Below are 24,978 nucleotides of genomic sequence, written 5' to 3' on the forward strand. Positions count from 1 at the left end.
ACATCACCCTGGGCCGAGAGCTCACCAGCACACCCTACACCGAGACCAGGAGCATGCCCAGCCGCCCCCGAGCTCCTAGGATCCTCCAACCCCCCAGGCCACGCCCCCACCACAGAGCTGCCAGTCAGCAGGAGCAACGCCAGGGACCCCCGCGTTCCCCGCATTCCCTCCAGCCCCCCAGGCCACGCCCCCACCACAGAGCTGCAAGTCAGCAGGAGCGACGCCAGGGACCCCCACACCCCCCGCATTCCCTCCAGCCCCCCAGGCCACGCCCCCACCACAGAGCTGCAAGTCAGCAGGAGCGACGCCAGGGACCCCCACGCCCCCCGCATTCCCTCCAGCCCCCCAGGCCACGCCCCCACCACAGAGCTGCAAGTCAGCAGGAGCGACACCAGGGACCCCCACGCCCCCTGCATTCCCCCCAGCCCCCGCAGCACAGCTATGCTGCAGCCGTGTCTTGTCAACCAGGAAACCCCGCCAGCACGGAGCTGAACGAGATAAGACATCTCTTAAACCTTAACTGCACTAAGCTAATTAGATAATGTATGCCACAAAATTAAAGAAAATAACAATAATACAGTATAAATATATAAATCAAAACTAATTAGTATAGTAGGCATACATAACCAAATTTAAATATGAATAAGTAAAACTTAGTCACTTCTTATTTCTTTACTACTATAAACCACAGATTTTTTGTTAATAAAACGGCATCATTCAGAATAAGTAGCTGGAATATCCAGGGTCTGTGCTCCTCAACCTTTGGAATGAAGAGCACAGACCCAGACTTTGTAAATAGTATAAATAACATGGAGGTAATAATCCTCCATGAAACATGGAGTCGTGCGGACGTGTCCACACACTGTCCCAATGGATACAGGGAACTACCAAGAATTGGACAAAAACGAACTAAATCTGGACCAAAATTCAATATTAAAAAAACTAAACGAATTGGAAACCAAAATCAAGGACAATCAAAACCCACTGGACTTCCCAATAACAGGACCAGAGCTAAAAGAAAAGCTCCAAGCCCTCAAGCCCAGGAAAGCCTGCGGGCCTGACAGCATCATAAACGAGATGCTGAAACACAGCAGCCCCAGGATGCAGGAGGCCCTGCTCAAATTATTCAACCTCGTCCTGGCTGCGGGCTGTTTCCCTGGCATCTGGAACCAAGGGCTAATAACACCAATTCACAAAAGTGGAGACGAATTTCGACCCCAATAATTACCGAGGCATCTGTGTGAGCAGTAATCTGGGGAAGGTGTTCTGCAGTATCATTAATGCATGGATACTGGCCTTCCTTACCGAACACAATGTCTTGAGTAAGAGTCAGATTAGATTTTTACCAAATTACCGCACCTCTGACCATGTTTACACCCTACACACCCTAATAAACAAACATGTGCACCAAAAAAATAAAGGAAAAATCTTTGCTTGTTTTATAGATTTTATATTTCAATTTGGCATCCAGGTCTATTCCTTAGAATTCTTGAAAGCGGTGTAGGGGGCAAAATTTATGACATCATTAAGTCAATGTATACAGAGAATAAGTGTGGTGTCAAAATTGGAAACCAAAGAACAGGGTTTTTCACCCAAGGGCGTGGAGTGAGACAGGGTTGCAGTCTGAGCCCAACACTGTTCAACATCTACATTAACGAGTTGGCTACGGTGCTGGAGCAGTCTGCAGCCCCTGGCCTCACTCTACACGACAAAGAAATCAAATTCCTGCTCTATGCAGATGACCTGGTCCTGCTGTCACCCGCAGAGCAGGGGCTGCAGCAGAGCCTGGCACTGCTAGAGCAGTACTGTCAGAAATGGGCCCTGGCAGTAAACATGAACAAGACCAGAGTCATGATATTCCAGAAGAAAGCCAGATCTCAGGGAAACAGGTACCACTTCACCCTGGGAAACAACACACTGGAGCACAGCACCAGCTACAATTACCTGGGTCTAAAAATCAGTGCGTCCGGGAACTTCACCTGGCTATAAATGCATTAAGAGATAAAGCACGCAGGGCTTTTTATGCAATAAAGAATCGGCTATACAAAATTAAACCACCAATAAAAATTTGGCTAAAAATTTTCGACAGCATAATAAAGCCAATCCTTCTGTATGGTAGTGAAGTCTGGGGTCCCCTTATGAACCCTGATTATAAAAAATGGGATCAAAGCCCCATAGAAATTTTCCATTTGGAATTTTGTAAACACCTCCTGCAGGAGTGCAGCAAATAGCGCTTGCATGGCTGAATTGGGCCGGTTCCCCTTACTCCACTCCATACAGAAACGAGCGCTCAACTACTGGGTCCATCTACAGCAGGCTGATCCGCAGTCCTACCACCACACTGCACTGTGGAGCTGCACACAGCCCCCACAAGAGAATCCCCTCAGTAGAATGGTACTGAAGTTCAGCCAATTGAGCCAAATTAAAACCAGCAAGCTTCAGAACACCACCAACAAAAAACTCCCAGCACAAAAAATGAAACAAATTAATCTAAATCTGGAAAACAATTATAAAGTACATTGGAATAACGAAATTGAATCACACAATAAATTACAATGCTATCTGGCCCTAAAAAAAGAATTTACCCTGGCAGAATATCTGGTCAGGGTCAAAAACACAAAACATAGACAGATCCTGACCAAGTACAGACTCAGTGACCACAGCCTGGCCATCGAAACTGGCCGGCACAAAAAAACCTGGATTGCCAAAGAAAAAAGGCTGTGCTGTCACTGTGATCTGGGAGAGGTAGAGACAGAAATGCACTTCCTGTTGTCCTGCCCAAAATACACAGAGATATGGGAGAGATACAGACGTGCTCAAATTTGTTGGTACCCTTACAGCTCATTGAAATAATGCTTCATTCCTCCTGAAAAGTGATTAAATTAAAAGCTATTTTATCATGTATACTTGCATGCCTTTGATATGTCATAGAATAAAGCAAAGAAGCTGTGAGAAGAATTATTGCTTATTCTACAAAGATATTCTAAAATGGCCTGGACACATTTGTTGGTACCCCTTAGAAAAGATAATAAATAATTGGATTATAGTGATATTTCAAACTAATTAGTTTCTTTAATTAGTATCACACATGTCACCAATCTTGTAATCAGTCATTCAGCCTATTTAAATGGAGAAAAGTAGTCACTGTGCTGTTTGGTATCATTGTGTGTACCACACTGAACATGGACCAGAGAAAGCAAAGGAGAGAGTTGTCTGAGGAGATCAGAAAGAAAATAATAGACAAGCATGGTAAAGGTAAAGGCTACAAGACCATCTCCAAGCAGCTTGATGTTCCTGTGACAACAGTTGCAAATATTATTAAGAAGTTTAAGGTCCATGGAACTGTAGCCAACCTCCCTGGGCGTGGCCGCAAGAGGAAAATCAACCCCAGAGTGAACAGAAGGATAGTGCGAATGGTAGAAAAAGAACCAAGGATAACTGCCAAAGAGATACAAGCTGAACTCCAAGGTGAAGGTACGTCAGTTTCTGATCGCACCATCCGTCGCTTTTTGAGCGAAAGTGGGCTCCATGGAAGAAGACCCAGGATGACTCCACTTTTGAAAGAAAAACATAAAAAAGCCAGACTGGAATTTGCTAAAATGCATATTGACAAGCCACAATCCTTCTGGGAGAATGTCCTTTGGACAGATGAGTCAAAACTGGAGCTTTTTGGCAAGTCACATCAGCTCTATGTTCACAGACGAAAAAATGAAGCTTCCAAAGAAAAGAACACCATACCTACAGTGAAACATGGAGGAGGCTCGGTTATGTTTTGGGGATACTTTGCTGCGCCTGGCACAGGGTGCCTTGAATCTGTGCAGGGCACAATGAAATCTCAAGACTATCAAGGCATTCTGGAGCGAAACGTACTGCCCAGTGTCAGAAAGCTCTGTCTCAGTCGCAGGTCATGGGTCCTCCAACAGGATAATGACCCAAAACACACAGCTAAAAGCACCCAAGAATGGATAAGAACAAAACATTGGACTATTCTGAAGTGGCCTTCTATGAGTCCTGATCTGAATCCTATCGAACATCTATGGAAAGAGCTGAAATTTGCAGTCTGGAGAAGGCACCCATCAAACCTGAGACAGCTGGAGCAGTTTGCTCAGGAAGAGTGGGCCAAACTACCTGTTAACAGGTGCAGAAGTCTCATTGAGAGCTACAGAAAACGTTTGATTGCAGTGATTGCCTCTAAAGGTTGTGCAACAAAATATTAGGTTAGTGGTCCCATCATTTTTGTCCATGCCATTTTCATTTGTTTTATTATTTACAATATTATGTTGAATAAAAAAATCAAAAGCAAAGTCTGATTTCTATTAAATATGGAATAAACAATGGTGGATACCAATTACTTTTGTCAGTTTCAAGTTATTTCAGAGAAAATTGTGCATTCTTCGTTTTTTGTGGAGGGGTACCAACAAATTTGAGCACGTCTGTATATCCCCCAATTCAAAAAACAAATGGCAGAGTTTAACCTTGTAACAGGGGAGATCTGTGCTGACTCGTCTGGCGTGTTCATAGTGCTGCAGGGAGAGGGCAGCAGCTCGTCAATATCCGCCTGTCAGGCATGGCGGTGACACGGAGAGGGGGGAGAGTGGGTGTGCGAACTTTCCTTCTCTCCGAGTGGCTGGGAGGCGGGTCTTGGGAGAATTGCTGACCCTATAAGTTTTATTCTGCTGTTCCCTCAGGTCTGCCCACGGAGATGTAACCGGCGTGCGGAAGCGCTGGAGGACAATTAGCCGGGAGGAAAAATCCCAGCAAGATAAAGAAATAATAGAAGACAGAAACCAAAGAACTAGCGGTAGCGGGGAGAACTCTTGGGCAGACCCCGATAAAGTGTATAGCAGGCTGAGGGAGCTGCTAGAGTAGGACGGAGACCCGGACCGTGCGGGTAGCGACGGTCGGGGTGAAGCTGCCGAGCGCAGCACTCTTTATTTTGTAGTTTTGTTTACTGTGTTTTGTTTTCCCTGTTCCTTTCGCCTTTTGATTAGTGTTTTGTTTTGTTTTAACCTCTGTACCCTGTACCGCTCTGGTATAGTTGTGGCTCTGTCGCTACCATAGCTGGTACGGCAAGCCACAGACAACAGCGCCCTCTGCGGGCTGAACCCAGAATCAGCTTCTAATAAAACTGGGCACCTGTGCGGTGTTTTCAGACTCATCTCTCTGTGTCCTGTGTCAGTGAATTACCCACCACCCTTCCACAAACCTCCTCTCCAATTCGAGTAAAATCCCCATCCTTCTAGGAGAGGAGGAGCGAACTGCAAATCTAGCAGCACAGTATGTGTCTGCCTGCCACAACCTGAGGGACAGTGTGTGACACCCTGCATACACGACCATGGGTTACTGGTGATGAGGAGGGAGGGAGGGAGTTATATTGTTCAAAGGGAAGGGAACAATGTTTTTTTTGTGTTTGTTATGTTCTGTAATTGTATTTCTGTTTTATTATTTCTGTTTTGTATTATAAAAGCTTTGGCAATACCTGAGCGCTCTCGTCATGCCAATAAAGCATTTTTGAATTGAATTGAATTGAATTGAATTGAGAGAGGAGGAGGAGAGAAAGAGGAGGGGGAGAGAGAAAGGGAGAGAGGAGGGGAGAGAAAGGAGGGGGAGAGAGGAGAGGAGAGAGAGGAGGGGAGAGATAGGAGGGGAAGAGAGAGGAGGGGGAGAGACATGAGGGGGAGAGAGAGGAGGGGAGAGAGAGGAGGAGAGAGGAGGGGGAGAGAAAGAAGGGGGAGAGAGGAGAGGAGAGAGAGGAGGGGAGAGAGGAGCGGGAGAGATAGGAGGGGGAGAGATAGGAGGGGGAGAGAGAGGAGGGGAGAGAGAGGAGGGGAGAGACAGGAGGGGGAGAGAGAGGAGGGGAGAGAGAGGAGGGGGAGAGAGGAGGGGGAGAGAAAGGGGGAGAGGGAAAGGAGGGTGAGAGAGGAGGGGAGAGAGACAGGAGGGGGAGAGGGAAAGGAGGGAGAGAAAGGAGGGGGAGAGAGGAGAGAGAGGAGGGGAGAGAGGAGGGGGGAGAGACAGGAGAGGGAGAGAGAGGAGGGGGAGAGAGACAGGAAGGGGAGAGAGGAGGGGGAGAGAGACAGGAGTGGGAGAGAGGAGGGGGAGAGAAAGGAGGGGGAGAGAGGAGAGGAGAGAGAGGAGGGGGAGAGAGAGGAGGGGAGAGAGAGAAAGGGAGAGAGAGGAGAGGAGAGAGAGGAGGGGAGAGAGGAGGGGGAGAGAGAAAAGAGGGTGAGAGAGAGGAGGGGGAGAGAGAAAGGAGGGTGAGAGAGGAGGGGAGAGACAGGAGGGGGAGAGAGGAGGAGGAGAGAGTAGAGGGAGAAAGGAGGGGGAGAGAAAGGAGCGGAGAGAAAGGAGGGGGTGAGAGGGGGAGAGAAAAAGGAGGGGGAGAGAGAAAGGGCGGGAGAGAAAGGAGCGGAGAGAGAGGAGGGATGGAGAGAGAGGAGGGGAGAGAAAGGAGGATTAGAGAGAGGAAGGGGAGAGAGAGGAGGGGAGAGAGGAGGGGAGAGAGAAAGGAGATTGAGAGATACAGGAGGGGGAGAAAGAGGAGGGGAGAGACAGGAGGGGGAGAGAAAGGAGGGGGAGAGAGGAGGGGAGAAAGGAGGGGAGGAGAGAAAGGAGGGGGAGAGAGGAGGCGAGAGAGAAAGGAGGAGAGAGAGGAAGGGGAGAGAGAGGAGGGGAGAGAGAAAGGAGGGGCGAGAGAGGGGGGAGAGAGAAAGGAAGGGGGAGAGAGGAGGGGAGAGAGAAAAGATGGGGAGAGAGGAGGGGAGAGAGAAAGGAGGGGGAGAGAGGAGGGGAGAGAGAAAGGAGGAGCAGAGAGAGGAGGGGGAGAGAGGAGGTGAGAGAGAAAAGAAGGGGAGAGAGGAGGGGGAGGGGGAGAGAGGGGGGAGAGAGAGGAGGGGGAGAGAGACAGGAGGGGGAGAGAGAAAGGAGGGGGAGAGAGAGGAGGGGAGAGAGAGGGGGAGAAAGAAAGGAGGGGAGGGAAAGGAAGGGGGAGAGAAAGGAGGGGAGAGAGAAAGGAGGAGAGAGAGGAGGGGGAGAGAGAAAGGAGGGGGAGGGGGAGAGAGAGGAGGGGTAGAGCGAAAGGAGGGGGGAGAGGGGAGGGGGCATTAAAACTTCAAGAACTGTTTTCTTAAGATGACATTAAAGAGGTTCTGAAGAAGAAATTGAAGATATTGTGAAGAATTGCACTTGAAGGAACTCCTCAATATCTTCTTAAGAACTTTATCAGGATTCGTCTGTTTTATTATTTTATTAATTATTTAACCAGGAGATTTACCCTTTCAGACGAGGCCTCGTTTACAAGGGGGTGCTGGAAAACAATAAAAGGACGATTTCTTCTTAAGAAGACTTTCAGGAACACGGCCCCAGGTCTTAGTGAAGTGTTATTAGAAAAACAACAAAAACAAGATGTTCTATTAAACTGATTAAACAAAGAGGGGGTGGAGATGAGAGAGGAGGAGAGAAGATGTGATCTGTCTGTGTCAGTGATATAATATTCACACAAACACCCAGAGGGTTTACTTACTTCAGTGTCTGTAATTTACAGTTTGGATCCCTCAGTGCAGCACACAGCAGTCTCACTCCTGAATCACCCAGCTTGTCATTGCCTCCCAGATCCAGCTCTGTCAGGGTTGAGTGGTTCGTACGGAGAGCAGAGGCGAGATCCTCACAACATCTAGATGTGAGACGACATCCCACCAGCCTGCAGAGATCAGGAGACAAGAGGAGAAGATCAGCACAGCGTGAGAGGAGGGAGAGGAGGGACAACTCAGTGTGAGAGGGAAGTAAGGGGGAGGGGGAGAACAACTCTGAGAGGAGGGGAGGGAGGGGGAGAAGGGCAACTGAAAGAGGGAGGTGGGGAGAAGAGTGGAGGGGAGAGGAAAGAAGATTATGAGAGACAAGTTCAGAAAGGGGGAGACAGAGGGGGCGGGGATAGAGAAAGAGATGAGAGGAAGAGGGAGAGAAAGGGGGAGACAGAGAGGGGTGGGGATTGAGAAAGAGGGGGAGGGGGAGAATAAATCAAGTTTAGGAGTAGAAGAGAGGGGAGGGAAGCCAGTCATCAAAGTGCAACTTAAAAATAACAGACTTGATTTCAAAAGACTGCAGGAATCAAGACTTGCTCCTGTCATTCAAATACTGCCACCTTATCACTGAAGGAGAACGACACGCGGGTCAGCTTTCTTCTACAATGACTCGCATCATAACCCTTAGAAAGGTTTACCACAGTATTTGCATGCTATGCTTTGCTCATGGTTATACTTTGCATTTACCACAGGTTAACCTGGTTTGCCATGCTTTTCATATGCTTGAACATACTTTGTCTGTGCTTTTACCATGCTTTCACTGTGCTTTATTACACTTTGCAATGCTTCTACGATGGGAAACTTTTATAAAGGAAGTTCTTAATCAATCATGTTTGTTATAAACATTTGCACATTATATATGAAGGAGTGCATTTATAAGACACGTTGAGAATAAAGGATAAAGATTTGACTATATTGGAATTGATATTTAATTTACTGTATATTATTGCTGCTGCAGTGGGAAGTTTACAAAACAATTAAAATAAAGTTATAATGGTGTTTGAAAATATAAAATACCATATTTACTCAATTTAAGTTACAGTTTTGGATGAATAAATGTTCACATTTGGGGGGAGTGACTTGGATTCTGTGTTTTTCAGTTTGGGCACCAGTTTAAATTTGCACATGTCAATTATTCTGGCTTGCTTGAACGAGAGCTTCTGTCCACACAGTAATGTCCACTACAGTAATTACCCTGCCCCTGTGCATTTGTATTTTGTATTGTGATTTATTTATATGTATTTATAAATATGATGATGAAAGCTGTGCGTTTTCTTTTGTTATTGTTTTACAGCGTGGAGGGGAAGCTCCATCAACATTAAAAACCTTGTGCAGAAGGTGACCATCTCCCGAGTTAATTCATTGTTTAATTGTTGCTAATCGGGAGATGGTCACCTGTATAAAAACCCTGCAGTTTTCCCTGCTCGAGGTGGAGAGTAGGTGGGTGTTAAGAGGAGAAACTCAAAAGAAAAGAAACGAAACTGAAAGTAAACTACTGGGTGAGTGCAGGCGATTGCCCAGCCTGACCTGGGGTTTAGTGTTGGTGATTTTGTTTAACCTTGTTATTTGCTCTGTGAGCAGTGTGTTCATTTTGTGTTTGAATAGACGGCGCCGCAGCGCTTTGCACCGCAGTTACCGGGTCTGTTTTAGTTCCTGCCTTCTGGCCTGACGTCACCCTCTCGGTGAACCCTGTCACACCGTGTCACACCGATAAACCATCGAGTTCATTCACCTCAGATGACACTGCTGCATGGGACGCCAGGCACACCGTATCCTAGCAACCTGCGCAGCGCCGGGGGAACTCGAGTTAGAGACTGAAGGGACTGAAGCCAAAGATATTGAATGCTTCCATAATGCTTATCAAGCAGACGGTAAGAAGCCAGACAGAGGAAGTGTGTTACTGTATTTGAAATTGAAAAACCAAACATTTTCTATTTGTTTTCAGAGGTCAAATAAAATATAAAATACAGTTCAGTTATTGGAATGATATTTTTCCAGGTCACTGCATAAAGGCCAGTGTTCTTCAACTGGCGTGTCGCGGGTCAAATCCGGCCCACGAGAGCCTTCCGTCTGGCTTGTCGGATGTCAGCTGCAGTGCTGCCAAACGGGCGTTTTATTCACAAAATGTTGCTGTTTTTAATTACACTTTACAGAGAAATGATGCTAAGCGGGTTGTCGGTTTTTGGGCGGTTTTAGTAAAACGCTTTTTTTTTTTTTTTAAACATGAAATCTCTGCCATGATTGACACAACATGATTAACACATCTAATCAGAATCGGAGTAACACACACACACGTTATTTATTACATATCGTAAAAATGCCTTTAAACAAATTGAACTTCGTTTCAATACATGTCAGCAGATATATTATGAGCAGATTCAAAGCACTGTTGTTAGAAGACGTTAGTGAGACCAGACCGTCATATAAAATGCATATTGTAATAATAGTAAAATCACTTTAATTTACCAGGTTTTAAATGTGCTTTTAAATCGTCCAAGTCTTCACTTTCTCATTAAATGCAGAATGAAGAACGCTAAAACGAGAGCGCAACATTTTAATAAGTGACTCGTCTTTATTCATGCTTATACAATTACCAATAGCGATTGTAATAAAGTATGTCCTGCATTTATTCTGTTTTAAATTCTAGATTAAATTGCTTATTAAAATGTTGCACCCTCGGTTGCATGCAGTTTCTTCATTCTGCACGCACCAAAACACTTAAATTAAACCAATTTTACTGCTAGTACTAAATGACTAGCAGGGATCAATCGAATTCTTAAAGGGAAAGAAAACATTGGGGGAAAAACACGGAAAAACAGCAACCCTAAATATAATAATAATATTCAATTTATATTAACTGACCCTTAAAAAGGAAATATGTAATATATAAGACATCTACTTGTTAACAGTCAATAAAAAATACTGTATTTGTAAATGCTGTAATTAATGTAGCATGATTAAGATTAATTCCCTTACAAATGGCTTATTTTCAAATAAAAAAATACAAAGCCTTTTATTCATGCTGAAATGTTTCAGTTTCCATTGTATTTGAAGATAAGTAATTTAATCAATAGAGCACATCTTTATACAATGAAAGTAAATAGTTCAGTAAAGTCTTCTTTTTTAGGGTGGCTGATTGCTGATCCAGAAGACACAGCCAAAGGCTTCTGCAAATAATGCAGAGTCTCAATAAGATACAAAAACAACAAAACATATTAACAATGCTACTCCACATTCTGCCTTGAATAAAATAAACTGCTTCCAAGCAGCATCCGTGTTGGAGATTAACAACAAAAACACAAGGGTAGCATTGAAAGTAGTGTTTCTAGTGGCAAATCACACCGCCATTGCCACTGTGGATTGCTTGAATGAGATCGTCAAAGACACTGTAAATGACACAAACTGCACCGATCTCAAAGACATCCAGCTGCACAGCACTTAGTGCACAGCAGTGATACATTCAGTCCTGGGGACAAGCTTTTTCATTTGATTTTTTAAGGTTTTTTTCAGGTAGAAGTAGGCAGGTTTTTATAAAAGTAGTTTTTACTGGTCAGCTGTCCTTCATTACAAATGCTAGTTGCAGATACGCATGGTTGAAAGGTCACCGCTATCTACAGGGTATTTGCTTTCCCTAGCAAGCAATACTTATTGGCAACACGGCATAATACAGGAACAAATGAACACTGCACTTTATCTGGTAATAACCCGTCTCCTTCCTTGTTTACAACTGACTCTGTATGTAAGCTGCCCTCAATCAATAAACTTTATTCACACACTCTGCATGCACATTCATTCCCATTCACGTCAGTACACTCCACACCTAACGGTGATTATTTTTTTTTGTACAGTTCACTATTATCATTTCACTTCTTCAGATAATGACTCCTCTCCTGTAACTTCTATCTGTCCTCAAGGTTTGTTTAAATGCTTGCTGTTCACCCTGGTCCACTTCTGTTATTGAAAATGATTTCAATGGATTTATGCATGCCCACACAAAGTGGGGTGTAGCCCCCCTCAAATTTGCCACCACTACTGACTGACGTGCTTTCATTACTTCACTTGCATGCTGGTTGTGCAGTAACTTTAGAAAACAAAGACGGTGCGAGCGGGTGTCAATTTGTGACAGAATGGAAATTAGATGCCCATTTTAATGTAATCGTTTTAATAAAATTAAGATTACAAATATATTTGCTTTGTAATTGTATTAATAAATCAGAAATTGTATCATAGTAAGTGGTTTTACCCCCCCTCCCCCAATACACACATCATGAGCACCCTGTGGCCCCCCAAGATTTTGACAACATTGCCTTATCTGGCCCTCCAGTGAATGTAATTGAATACCCCTGATATAGGCTAAGTGCTGATCTTTAAGATGTAGTTTATAGTTTATTCAGCAGCCTTCATGATATTATTAGAATTCTTCTTGTATAATTTCAGGGTAGATAGCTGGTAACAGGGATTGCTTTATTTCTACATTCTTACAGTTATTCCCTGGAATAACTCCAATGAAACTGGAAACGTGGACATTTAGAAACGGTGATTGGGGAGTTCAATGTCCAGTTCAAACAATGATTAATTGTGGCCAAAATGCATATAGAGATAAGCAGACAGGAGGGCAATGCGAGAGTGAAGGGTGAGACAGAGAGGAGGTGCAGAAAGAGAGAAAACACAGGGAGAGGAGGGGGTGACAGACTGAGGAGGAGGAGACACAGAGAGGAGGGCAGAAACAGAGAGCAGGGGAGAGACAAAGGGGGAGAAAGAGAGGAGGGGGAGATGGAGAGAGGAGGGATGAAACAGAGAGAGGGTATGAGAAAGGAGGGGGAGACAGATGATGGGTGACGCAGAGAGGAGGGAGACAGAGAGAGAAGAGGGGAGACAGAGAGAGAGTAGGGTTGAGACAGAGCGGGAGAGAAGAGATAGAGAGGGGAGACAGAGAGGAGAGGTGATCGAGGAGGGAGAGACAGAGAGGGGGGGAGAGAAAGGTGGGGGGCAGACAGAGGAGGGGGAGAGAAAGGAGAGGGAGACACAGAGAGGACAAAGAGACAGAGAGAGGGAGGAGGGGGAGACGGAGAGAGACCACAACATAAGATGTGATAAAATGATAATGGTATATACTGTATACTGAGCATCATGATTTCCATTACACGAGAGTAGATGTTAAAACTTCATGCTGATTTGAACTCGGCTCTCGCCAAGATAAGCACCAACTAAGACGTAGCTTTACAGTAAACTAATGTGATCCATATGTGTCTCCATCCATTTACGTTTCCTTCCATATGATGATGTAGATATCCTTCTGTCTGGTGTTAATGGCTGAAGTGTAATGCTGGCTCCAGGGATCAGCTTATTTTGCCTCCCTGGCGCATCAGCACACACAACGGCTGCGATGCTGGCTCCGGGGATCAACCAATGTGTGGCCTCCCCACCGCATCAGCATGACAACCGTCTGGATTGAGCTAAGTAGGGTACATCTCTGGGGTTTTCAAGTGGGCACCTTCCATCCTCAGTGTTTCGTCGACTAGCCCACGACACCTCAAGAGGGCTCGACGGTGATTCTGGCATCCCAGCATCACCCCCCTCCGTCCCCCACTCAACTCAGCCCAGCTTACTTACCTGTACATCAGCGTTTCTTTCTTTCTATTGTGCTTGAGATCCCCAGCCAGAATCTTTCCGTCTCAACCACAGCCAGTTGCTGCTCCTCTCTGCTGCTTCAGATAAGTTCTTCACTGTGCGACGCAACTCTTGGCCACTGAATCCGACGTCTCTGAGAAACCGGGTTGTAGAGTGTGCCACAAATCCTCGACAACCCACTTCCACTGGGTAAACCCGAACTCTCCATCCTCGCTGTTCCGCTTCAGTGGCTAGTTGAGCATACCGCAGTCTCTTCCTCTCATACGCCTCATCTACAGCATCCTCCCATGGCACTGTTAACTCTACCAGGTGAACAAGGCGTGCTGATCCAGACCACAAGACAATATCTGGTCGAAGGTTAGTGGTGGCAATCTCAGGTGAAAAAATAAGCCGTTGACCAACATCTGCCAGCATTTTCCAGTCTCTAGCAGCTTCCATTTGTCCTGGGCGAGGATTGGTTTTAACACCTTTTCTTGGTGGTTGCTCTCCTGGGCGGAGGAATGTTGTCTTTTGTGTGTAATGTTTTGATGGAACAGGTGACAACTTATTGGTCATGTTACGCTTGTCTTCCAATGCTAAGGCCAAACATCGCAGCACCTGGTCATGGCGCCAAGTAAACCGTCCTTGGCTAAGAGCCACCTTACATCCTGTCAAAATGTGCCTTAATGTTGCAGGTGATGAACACAAAGGACATGAGGGATCCTCTCCTACCCAGAGGTTTAGGTTCTGTGGTGATGGGAGAACATCATATGTTGACCTGATGAGGAAACTGATCCTGCTCTGTTCCATTGACCATAGGTCTTGCCAGCCAATCTTGCGTTGTTCCACACTCTCCCATCTCATCCATTCTCCCTGCTTGGCCTGGGAAATGGCCTTTATACACCTCATCCTCTCCTCCTGCTTTTGCACCTCGTTGACTACCAGCTTCCTCCTTTGAGCTGGGGCTGCCTTGTGCCATGTAGGAGGAGCTGAACTGAAACCAAGACCGCCTCTTCCATGCTGAACTTGCCCCATGATATCACCAATTCGAAGGGCAGCCTTTGCATCTTCCACAGCTTTCTTTGCCGCCCACTTTCTTCCAGTTTTCAACACAGGTGCTGCCTCCCTTACGCATTTATCGCGTGACTCTACTAATGTCATTTCCAGTCTGACCTTGGCGCACTTAAACTCCTCGGTTAGAGCAGAGACTGGTAGCTGCAGTATTCCTTTACCATAAAGTCCCACTCTGCTGAGGCAGCGTGGAACTCCCAACCATTTCCTGATGTATGAACTGATTAAAGCTTCCAGCTTCTCTACTGTTGTCAAAGAAACCTCGTAGACAGCCCTGTGAAAGCCATCAAAGACTGCCTGTCAGACCTGGAGAGGGAGTTTACTGAATTCAGAGAATCAGTCACAGCCAAACTAAATGAAGGAGAACGTATAGAACAGCTAAAAGACGAAATCAATAAAGTAAAAAATGAACATAAGGTAGTGGTGGCTGAACTGAAAGCACAGTGAGTGACCTGCAGTTAGAGAGCAATCATCTGAAGAGCGGCTTGACGAAGGTCAGAGGAGCTGCAGAAGAAGGCACAGCTCAGTGAGACAAGGAGCCTCCACAGAGAACTGCAGAGTCTGAAAGACACGCTGGCACAAACAGGTATACGCAGCAAGAGAGTGCCAACCAGGAGTGAGAATCAGAAAAAGGGATGATCATGAGTCTCAGACTGAAAACGCAGAGGCAGCATTGGCTGCTGTAGAGAGACAAAAGGGGAATTCACAATCACAGCTCTCAGAAGGGGACATTCTCAACAGTGCTGTGAACACCACACAACAGCAGAGAAGCAATGCAACAGCCAACACCAACACAGACATAGACAATCCAGAGCACAAGACACCAACACAATCCCCTGAAGAACAGACTCAACCTTCAAACCCCCAAACTATCAACAAACATCCCAGCCTGACGTGGTGGTTCTCATGGACTCCAACGGGCGCTACCTTGACGAAAGGCGTCTGTTTCCGGGAAATCACATTTACTAAAATCAGATGCCCCAATATAGAGAGAGCCTTCCAGATTATAACGGAGCCACAGCTTGTAGCCCCAAAATACATCGTACTCCACACAGGAACAAACGATCTGCCACAGAATTCAGAAGATCTGCCCAAAATCACTGGAACAACTAGTGGAACTGGCCACACAGCGATTCCCCACGGCCAAAATCATTCTCTCCACATTGCTGCTGAGAAGAGATGTGCCAGAGCACAGTATTCATGAGATTAACAGGAAGATCTCAAGCAGCTTTGCTCACCTCCCCAATGTGCACATAGCCCATCACCACGCCAGATCCAGCGACATCCGAATTGAGTAACATCAAGCAACTCCTTCACATAATCTGTTCCAGATTACTGATAGCATCGGCTGCAACAAAGGTGAGCAATGGACTAGCTAACCTGTCTATAAGAAGGTGTGTGTATGAGCATGTACAAATGTGAAGACATATTATTATTATTATTTGTTTATTTAGCAGACGCCTTTATCCAAGGTGACTTAAAGAGACTAGGGTGTGTGAACTATGCATCAGCTGCAGAGTCACTTACAACAACGTCTCACCCGAAAGACAGAGCACAAGGAGGTTAAGTGACTTGTTCAGGGTCACACAATGAGTGGCTGAGCCAGGATTTGAACCGGGGACCTCCTGGTTACAAGCCCTTTTCTATAACCACTGGACCACACAACCATAAGCTCCAGTTCATTTTCTGAAATTAACCTCTGGCTATCAAGATCAGACCAGAAAACCTCTGGAGAGTATATATTTACACTTCTCAGAAAAGACAGTAGTAATGATAATAAAAACAACAGCAACAATAACATAACTCTTTAGAAAGGATCATAAACAATTGTGTTCACAACTTCTCTCCCATAAACAATTCCATCAGTAGTAACAATCTCGTTCAGAATCAGCAGCTGGAATGTTCAGGGCTTGTGCTCTTCAGTGTCTGGAATGAAGAGCACAGTCTCTGATTCTGTAAATAGGTTAAAAGACACGGATGTAATTATTCTTTGTGAAACATGGCTCAGTGCAGATGCGTCTACTGTCCCGTGGGGTATGGGGAGATCTGAGTGCCCTCCCTAAAGAATATGAAAATCAAACGTGGCAGAGAGTCAGGTGGCATAATTGAGTGGTACAAAGGGTGCATTTCTCATTCCATCAGCCCTGTGAAAAGAGGAGTTTCACATTTATGGTTAACGGTGAAAGGAAGCATTTTCCAAATGAACAGAGATCTCTACCTGTGTGCTGCACACATACCACCCTCCGACTCCCCTTATTATAATGAGGAGGTTTCCACAATCTGGAGTCAGAGGTGCTGCACTTCCACACACTCGTTAATGTGCTGCTGTGTGGAGACTTGAACTCCAGAACAGGCAGAGAAAACGATTTTATAACGATAGAGGGAAATAAGTAGATCTTTGGAAATTCTCCTTTATACCAAGACTCTATCACACTAAACAGAAACAGCTATGATAGTGTAGTTAATAAGAATGGGAACCAGCTGCTGCAGATGTGCAGAAGTGTAGGAATGTACATTGTAAACGGCCGGACTAGAGGAGACTCTCTAGGAAGATTCACCTTCAGCTCTGCTCGGGGCTGCAGTGTGGTGGACTATTTCATCACTGACATGGACCCCCAGCTCATTAACAGCTTCGTAGTCAAGCCACAGTCCACCCTGTCAGACCACAGCCAGACAGTGTGTATTTAAAAAGGTCAGCACAGCCCAACATTAATGTAAATACACCTGCAAATTTATACAAACTTCCACCCACTTATAAATGGAAACAAACCAGCCATTTACAATATCAGAAAATCACCAACAGTGACAAAATCAAACAAATGTTAAACAATGTGTTATTATTATTATTATTATTATTATTATTATTATTATTATTATTATTATTATTATTATTATTACCGAAGTCATGATATTCCAGAAGAAAACCAGATCTCAGGGAAATAAGTACCACTTCACCCTGGGCAAAAACACTTTAGAACACTGCACACACTACACCTATCTAGATCTAAAAATCAGCACATCAGGGAGTTTCAACCTGGCAGTGAATGCACTAAAAGAAAAAGCATGCAGGGCATTTTATGCCATTAAGAGAAAAAATCATATAGAGATCCCAATTCAAATTTGGCTAAGATTATGTGTCATCCAACCCATTGCCCTGTATGGCAGTGAAATGTGAGGTCCGCTCACAGAGCTGGATTTTACAAAATGGGACAAACACCCAACAGAAGCCCTGCATACAGAGTTTTGCAAAAGTATCCTGCAAATACAAATGAAAACTCCAAGCAATGCATGCAGGGCTGAATTAGGCCAATACCCACTATTGATTAATATCCAAAAAAGAGCAATAAACCACCATAAAGTCCTGCAACACCAAGAGCAGATCCCGGAGAAGAGTCCCCTCAGCCAGCTGGTCTTGAAGCTGACTGCACTAACACACACTAACACCATCCAGCTTCAGGACAGCTCCACTCTAACACATACAATCAGAGTAAACCAAATTATAGCACAAAACAAACAAGAATACTTTATCCATTGGGACACACACACTAAAACACAAAGCAAACTGGAATGCTATCGGGCCCTAAAAAGACACTACACCCCGGCTGAATACCTGACCAGGGTGAAAGACAACAAACAGAGACAGACCTTAACAAAGTACAGGCTCAGTGAGCACAGCCTGGCCATCGAGACCGGCAGACACAGGCAGACATGGCTGCCCAAAGAGGACAGGCTGTGTGATCACTGTCAGCTCAATCAGGTCGAGACAGAGATACACTGTTTACTGCAGTGCACTAAATATAAGATGATAAGGGAAGCCTTCTTCCCAAAAATACAACATCTCTGCACAGAATTCCCAGACTTGTCAGACCCAGAAAAACTCCCCATCCTCCTCGGAGAGCAGACAAGCTGTATAGAAGTGGCAGCCCAGCACACAAGCACCTGCCACAGCCTGAGGGACAGAGAATGAACACTGAGGCTCCTCAGACAGGGAGGGAGGGAAAAATATTATTATTATCAAATCATTATTATTGTTGTTTGAAGTGTTTCATTGTAGTTCTTGATGTTGAATATTCACTTGTAAATATGTTGTAAACTGTTGATTGGTTACATGTAAATTGGTGACAATTGTCATCAATGCTTTGACAGTACCTAAACTGGTCATGCTAATAAAGCACTTTGAATTTGAGAGGAGGGAGAGAAAGGAGGGGGAGACAGAGAGAGGAGGGGGAGAGAGAAAGGAGGGGGAGACAGAGAGAGAGAGAGAGAGAGAGAGAGAGAGAGAGAGAGAGAGAGAGAGGTTACCAGAGAGAGCAGCAGCAGCAAGATGAGCTCTTAATTTAAACTAAAAAATTGTTAATCTAGAGTAAATTTAATTGTGAGAATTAAGAATATAAATCAGTAAGGACAAATAAAAAACAAATGGAAAACTTTTACTACAGAAATAAGACATCCAGGAAAAATTAAACAAGAAAGAAAGAAAGAAAGAAAGAAAGAAAGAAAGAAAGAAAGAGAGAAAGAAAGAGAAAGAAAGAAATAGAAAGAAAGCAAAAGAAAAGAACTGAACTGAAGAGGAAAAGAAAAGAAATAAGACCTCCAGGAAAATTAAACAAGAAAGAAAGAGAAAGAGAAAGAAACAGAAAGAAATAGAAAGAAACAGAAAGAAATAGAAAGAAACAGACAAATTGAAATAAACAGAAAGAAAGAAAAAAGAAAAGAACTGAAGAGGAAAATAAAAGGTAAGCCTTTTTAATACAACAAATTAACTAAAACCTAATAGCTAAAAACTCTCAGTCACTGAAAGCAGCTAAAAGCGGTTGGTATTTGGCAGTTGGTATTTGGCGGTTGGTATTTGGCAGTTGGTATTTGGCGGTTGGTATTTGGCAGTTGGTCGGAATGGATAAATGTATCAATTTAGCCCTGCAGAGTGGGAGGGGCCAGACTAGCAGTGTAATCCGATACCCTGATGAGGTCACCAGTGCAAAGGCAAAGAAGCTGTATAAGAACAAGCTAATGAAGGAGTCCCCAGAGACACTGATAGCAGACTGCAGCCTGGCTGGGGGCAAGAGGACCAAAACCAACCTGCTGTTCTATACAGAGCACCCCACTGCCTGGCACACAGCCCTCTGCACAGCACATAGTAATATCAAGCTGGGAGGGATTTGCAAAGGAAGGCAACTGCGTATAGGAGATGAAACTGACCCTGACAGCACAAGGCTCAGCATCAATGTGTATTATAATGGCACTATTATGATTCAGGGAACTGAGGCCAGCCTAGAACTATTCGAGAAAGATTTCCAGGCTCTAAAAGAACTGGCTGAGAAGGAGAAAAAAAATCCAGAGGTACTAGACCCAGAACAGCAGTCAGCTCCCCACATCGCAGACACAGCCCCCTGCAGCCCCCACACTGCAGACACAGCCCCCCGCACCCCCCCGCTCACCCCCAGACTGCCCAGCACAGTGCAGCACTTGAAGGAATGCCTCTCACTGCTGGAGGTGGAGTTTGCAGAATTCAAGGAGTTCACCCTGACCACGCTGACAGAGAACGACCTCGTGCAGCAGATAAGAGACGAGGTGAGGCAGGTGAGGAACGAAGCCAGGGCTTCCATCAGGGAGCTGGGAGCTGAGATGGGAGAGCTGCGGCAGGACAACGAGGCCCTGAGAAACGAGCTGGCCAAGCTGAGAGAGGAGCTGCAGCGCAAAGAGAGGAGCATACAGAGCCTGAGAGAGCAGCTACTCAGAGTCACCAACGACCTGGGCTCTCAGGGGGAAGATGTGGCCGAGTCGGTAAGGAGAGTAGCGGAGAAGGCCACAAAGGAGTTCCCTGGTGCGAAGATAGTGATCTCCACCCTGCTGCCCAGAGAGGACGTCCCCCAGCACACTATTCAGAGGATCAACAGTGACATCTCCAGAGGCTGTGCCCTTCTGCCTAATGTCCACTTGGCACACCACCCCACCCTGAGCACGCTGCACCTGTACGACCATGTACACCTCGACCAGGAAGGCGTTAGGATCTTCGCCAAAAACCTAAAGGACACTGCCATGGGCCGAGACCCCGCCAGCCACCCCCGAAACAGGAGCACACCGGACCACCACCAAGGACAGTGCAGCCCTGTGCTTACGAGGAGACCCCCCAAAGAACACCAGCCTCTGCAGCCTGGACACTGGCAGCACACACTACAACAGACCAGAAGAGCCCAGCCCAGCAGAGCCCAGCCCAGAGGGACCCAGCCCAGCAGAGCCCAGCCCAGAGGGACCCAGCCCAACAGAGCCCAGCCCAGAGGGACCCAGCCCAACAGAGCCCAGCCCAGAGGGATCCAGGAACAGCAGCAGCTCCAGCACCGCACTCAGACAGAGCAGCAGCAACACAGCTATGCAGCAGCTGCTTCCAAACCAGGGACCCTAGCCAGTTCTGAGATGGGGGAGATACGGCAGCTCCTGAACTTAATTTTCAAAATCATGAGCTAAGTACACCCCACTCTAAATGTATTAGAAAAGAAATGTACAACTAATAATAAGAATTAGAATAAGAAAATAATACAAATAATAAGAAAATACTTAATAGTGTAAAACATGTTACTGATTTGTGTTCAATGTTTCTGACATTATATTTTATTCTAGATATTAATTATAAATAGCTTAAATTATAAATATGAGATCGCTTAAAATCAGCTCCTGGAATATTCAGGGTTTGTGTTCGTCAGTGTTTGGGCTGAAGAGCACAGACCCTGAATTCATCAGAAATATAAATAACATAGATATAATTATTCTCCACGAGACGTGGTGCCGTGCTGATGTGTCCACTCACTGTCCCTCAGGCTACAGGGAAATTATAGTGCTCTCCCTGAAACACTCATATGTAAAGCGTGGCAGAGACTCAGGGGGGATCATTGTGTGGTACAGAGAGGAGCTCACCGACTCTATTAGACCAATAAGAACAGGAGAGACCCAACTGTGGCTAAAAATGAGTAATAGCATTGTCACCTGCCAAACAGATATCTACCTGTGTGCAGCCTACATCCCCCCATCGGACTCCCCTTATTACAAGGAAGATACCTTCCATGATCTGCCACTTCCAGGCCCAGGGAAGTGTGCTGCTCTGCGGTGACTTTAATGCCAGAACAGGCACTCTGTCTGACTCCATTAACACACAGGGGAACAGCCACATATTCGGACAATCCCCTCTATACCACACGCACATGACTACAAACAGGAATAGCCATGACAGTGTGGTAAATAAAAATGGGAGACAATTATTGAATCTCTGTCAAGGCCTAGGCCTATATATCATGAATGGCAGGATCAGAGGGGACTCTTTAGGTAGGTTTACATACAGCTCAGCTCTTGGTAACAGTGTGGTGGACTATGCCATCACTGACCTGGACCCCTCCTTTACTAATGCATTCACTGTCAGACCACAAACCCCCCTGTCAGATCACAGCCAAATCACTGTGTTCATAAAAAGAACAGAGCAGATCAACAACACACAGACACAGCCCTGTAAGCTGTACAATCTAAACCATTCCTACAGATGGGCTCCAAACAGCACAGAAATATACAAAGAAGCAATTGGCACCAATGAAATAGAAACCCTAATACACACATTTCAAAACACACAGTATCAACACACAAAAACAGGAGTAACTCTGGCTGTAAAAGATTTGAATAACATATTTAGAAAAGCAGCAGAAAAATCTAAATTAAAAATAGTAAATCGGAAAAACAACCAAAAGAATAAATTCAAAGAAAAGTGGTTTGATGAAGAATGTAAAACTAGAAGGGAAAAACTAAGACAGCTATCCAATCAAAAACATAAAGATCCAGACAGCCCAGATTTACGCCTCAGATACTGTGAGGCACTGAATCAATACAAACACACTCTAAGAAATAAAAAACAAGACCATATTAATAAACAACTCAGCGAAATTGAGGAGTCAATAAACCAAAATCATTTTTGGGAAACCTGGAACAACCTAAATTCAACAAAAAAAGAAGAATTGGCCATCCAAAATGGAAACATTTGGAAAAAACATTTTGAAAACCTTTATAAAGAAATACAAAACAAAGAACAAAAAACTCAAAATGCCATTTGTGAAAAACTAAAAAATTTAGAATCCTGTATTAAGGACAATCAGAACCCCCTAGACACCCCAATCACGGTGGAGGAGCTGAATGATAAACTCAAGGCCCTCAAATCAAAAAAAGCAAGCGGACCTGACAGCATCAACGCTGAGATGCTCAAACACAGCAGCCCCAAGCTGCAGGAGGCCCTGCTCAAACTCCTCAATCTTGTACTGAGAGCTGGGTATTTCCCTGAGACCTGGAACCAAGGGCTTATAACACCCATATATAAAAGTGGAGACAAATTCGACCCCAATAACTACCGGGGCATCTGTGTGAGCAGTAATCTGGGGAAGGTGTTCTGCAGTATCATTAACGCCCGGATACTGGCCTTCCTTACCGAACACAGTGTCCTGAGTAAGAGTCAGATTGGATTTCTACCAAAACACCGCACTTCTGATCATGTTTACACCCTACACACCCTAATCAATAAACACGTCCATCAAACTAATAAAGGAAAAATATTCGCCTGCTTTATAGACTTTAAAAAGGCATTTGATTCAATTTGGCATAAAGGACTATTTCTTAAACTTCTTCAAAGTGGTGTAGGGGTGTGACAGAAATATAATGAGTTCTGGTGATAAATCTTCCTCCCGACCTGTGAGGGCGCTAAAGAACGGGAGGAGAAGTATCTGGAAGGGCTGGCCTGACAGTTCGTTTCCGGGACCGGAAAGTGGGTCAGCCTGGAAGGAAGCGAGACTCTGTTGTAAGACCGTATTGATTTGACAGGTAAACAAGGGGCAGCTGCAAGTAATAAGGCAGCTGCAACCGTTTACCTAGATATCATGCGGGATTACATATAGGGGCCAGGGTAACGCTGTTCTTTTCCTTCGTTTGGGTTAAACCAAGGACCGAGAAGGACGTAATCCCTGTATTACTCTGCAAAGAGTTGTGTGTGTGTGGGTTTGTGTTTGTTCGTCTCTGTAAACTAACTGTCTGTGTCTTTTGAAATCACTAGACAGCTAAACGCACATCCGGAGCTGTCGCCTTGGGCCAGCACAAGCCGGATCACCACTTCACGAACTGTCACGGAATAAAGTATATTCACGCACCACCATCACAACTGCACGCACCCGAGACGGGTGACCGTGTTTTTGTTTCCGTTATCAGGACTGCAACCTGTGTTCTTCAGCCCCGAGCTTTACACATCATTGTGTATTGCCGGGGCTTATTATTTGTGGTCACTAGACCAGGAGGGAAAATAAAAGCTTATTTTCTGGATTACAGTTGTCTGCCCGTCATTCCTGCACCGCATCACTGCTACACCTGTTCCCCCTACCACCCACTTTGCCACACGTGGTGTCAGAAACGGGATCATGGACCGCAACGCGCTGGCGGAGCTGCTGCAGGCACTGGAGAGCAGACGGGACGCAGAGGAGAGAAGGAGGGAGGAGCGCTATACCGCGCTCATTGAACGGGTAGGACTGGCCGTGGCTGCAGTAGCGACCCCGACGACAATACCGGTGATGTCGCCCCCGAAGGCACGGGCGATGAAGATGTCGGCGGAGGATGACCCGGAGGCGTACTTGGTGGCATTCGAGCGGCTGGCTACCGCGGCGGCTTGGCCGCGGGAGTTCTGGGCCAGCCAGCTGGGACCCTGCCTGATTGGGGAGGCTCAGGCAGCTTACCAGGCTATGAGCGACCAGCACGCCACCGAGTATGACCTAGTCAAGCAGGCTATCCTCCGCCGGCTCAATATTACTACCGAGACCCACCGGGCGCGGTTTCGGGAATACCGGAGAGCCCCGGAGACACGCCCCAGGGTGGTTGCGGAGAGGTTGTGCGACCACATGGTGCATTGGCTGACCCCCGGGAAGAAGACCGCCCAGCAGATGGGGGAAGCCATTGTGGTAGAACAGTTCTGCCATGTGGTCGGCGCCGAAACCCAGGCGTGGATACGGCGCCACAACCCCGACACCCTGGAGGAGGCGGTCAAATTGGCCGAAGATTTTGAGGATTCCCTGACCTCTGCCCGGATTGGGATCCTGTCCGCCCCTGCCCTTCGAAGCAGCCGCGCTCTCTCTCCCTCTCCTCCAACATCATCACCACCACCCCCCTCGTTCCAGGGACCCAGACCTCCCAGAGCACCGACCCCATTGGGCCCCCTTGCCTCCCCCCCATGGAGACCAAGGTTGGCCCCCAGCTGGGGTAGAGGTGCTGCCCCTGCCCCGTTGCCATACCAGCAGCGGGACAGATTTCTAACCCATGCCCCCTCTGTCCCTCCTATCTGTTTTAGGTGCCACCAGCCGGGACATCTGGCCAGGTCATGCCCCGCTGCCATGGAGTGTGACGTGGCCGCGTGCAATTGGGAACCTGAGACTGGTAAGCGGGGGGAAAATGGTCGGGAGGGGCCTTGTCTGATTAATGTGGTGTTAGGGAATGTGAAAACCCACGCGTTAGTGGACACAGGGTGTGAGCAAACCTTGATTAGGACAGCTCTCCTGGGCGGTGTGTCGTGGCGGCCACGAGGTCAGGTGGCCATCTCCTGTATCCATGGAGACACGGCGGCATACCCCACATTAAAAGTATATTTATCGGTAGGACCGATAAAACGTCACCTTGTAGTCGGGGTGGCGGTAAGGTTGCCACACCCAGTTAT

General features: G+C 46.1%; 1 protein-coding gene across 2 annotated transcripts in view; it reads right to left on the reverse strand.

Annotated features, from left to right (window-relative positions):
• LOC117969223 (NACHT, LRR and PYD domains-containing protein 12-like) overlaps positions 1–24,978 on the reverse strand; it is a 243,786-nt gene that overhangs the window by 116,808 nt on the left and 102,000 nt on the right. For both annotated transcript variants that reach the window (XM_059026730.1, XM_059026731.1), the window contains one exon: positions 7,523–7,699. In XM_059026730.1, coding sequence (XP_058882713.1) covers positions 7,523–7,699 — 177 coding nt within the window. The remainder of the gene's footprint in view (positions 1–7,522; positions 7,700–24,978) is intronic.

Source organism: Acipenser ruthenus, chromosome 7 (assembly GCF_902713425.1).
Source record: "Acipenser ruthenus chromosome 7, fAciRut3.2 maternal haplotype, whole genome shotgun sequence".
In the NCBI taxonomy this organism is placed as follows: Eukaryota; Metazoa; Chordata; class Actinopteri; order Acipenseriformes; family Acipenseridae; genus Acipenser; species Acipenser ruthenus.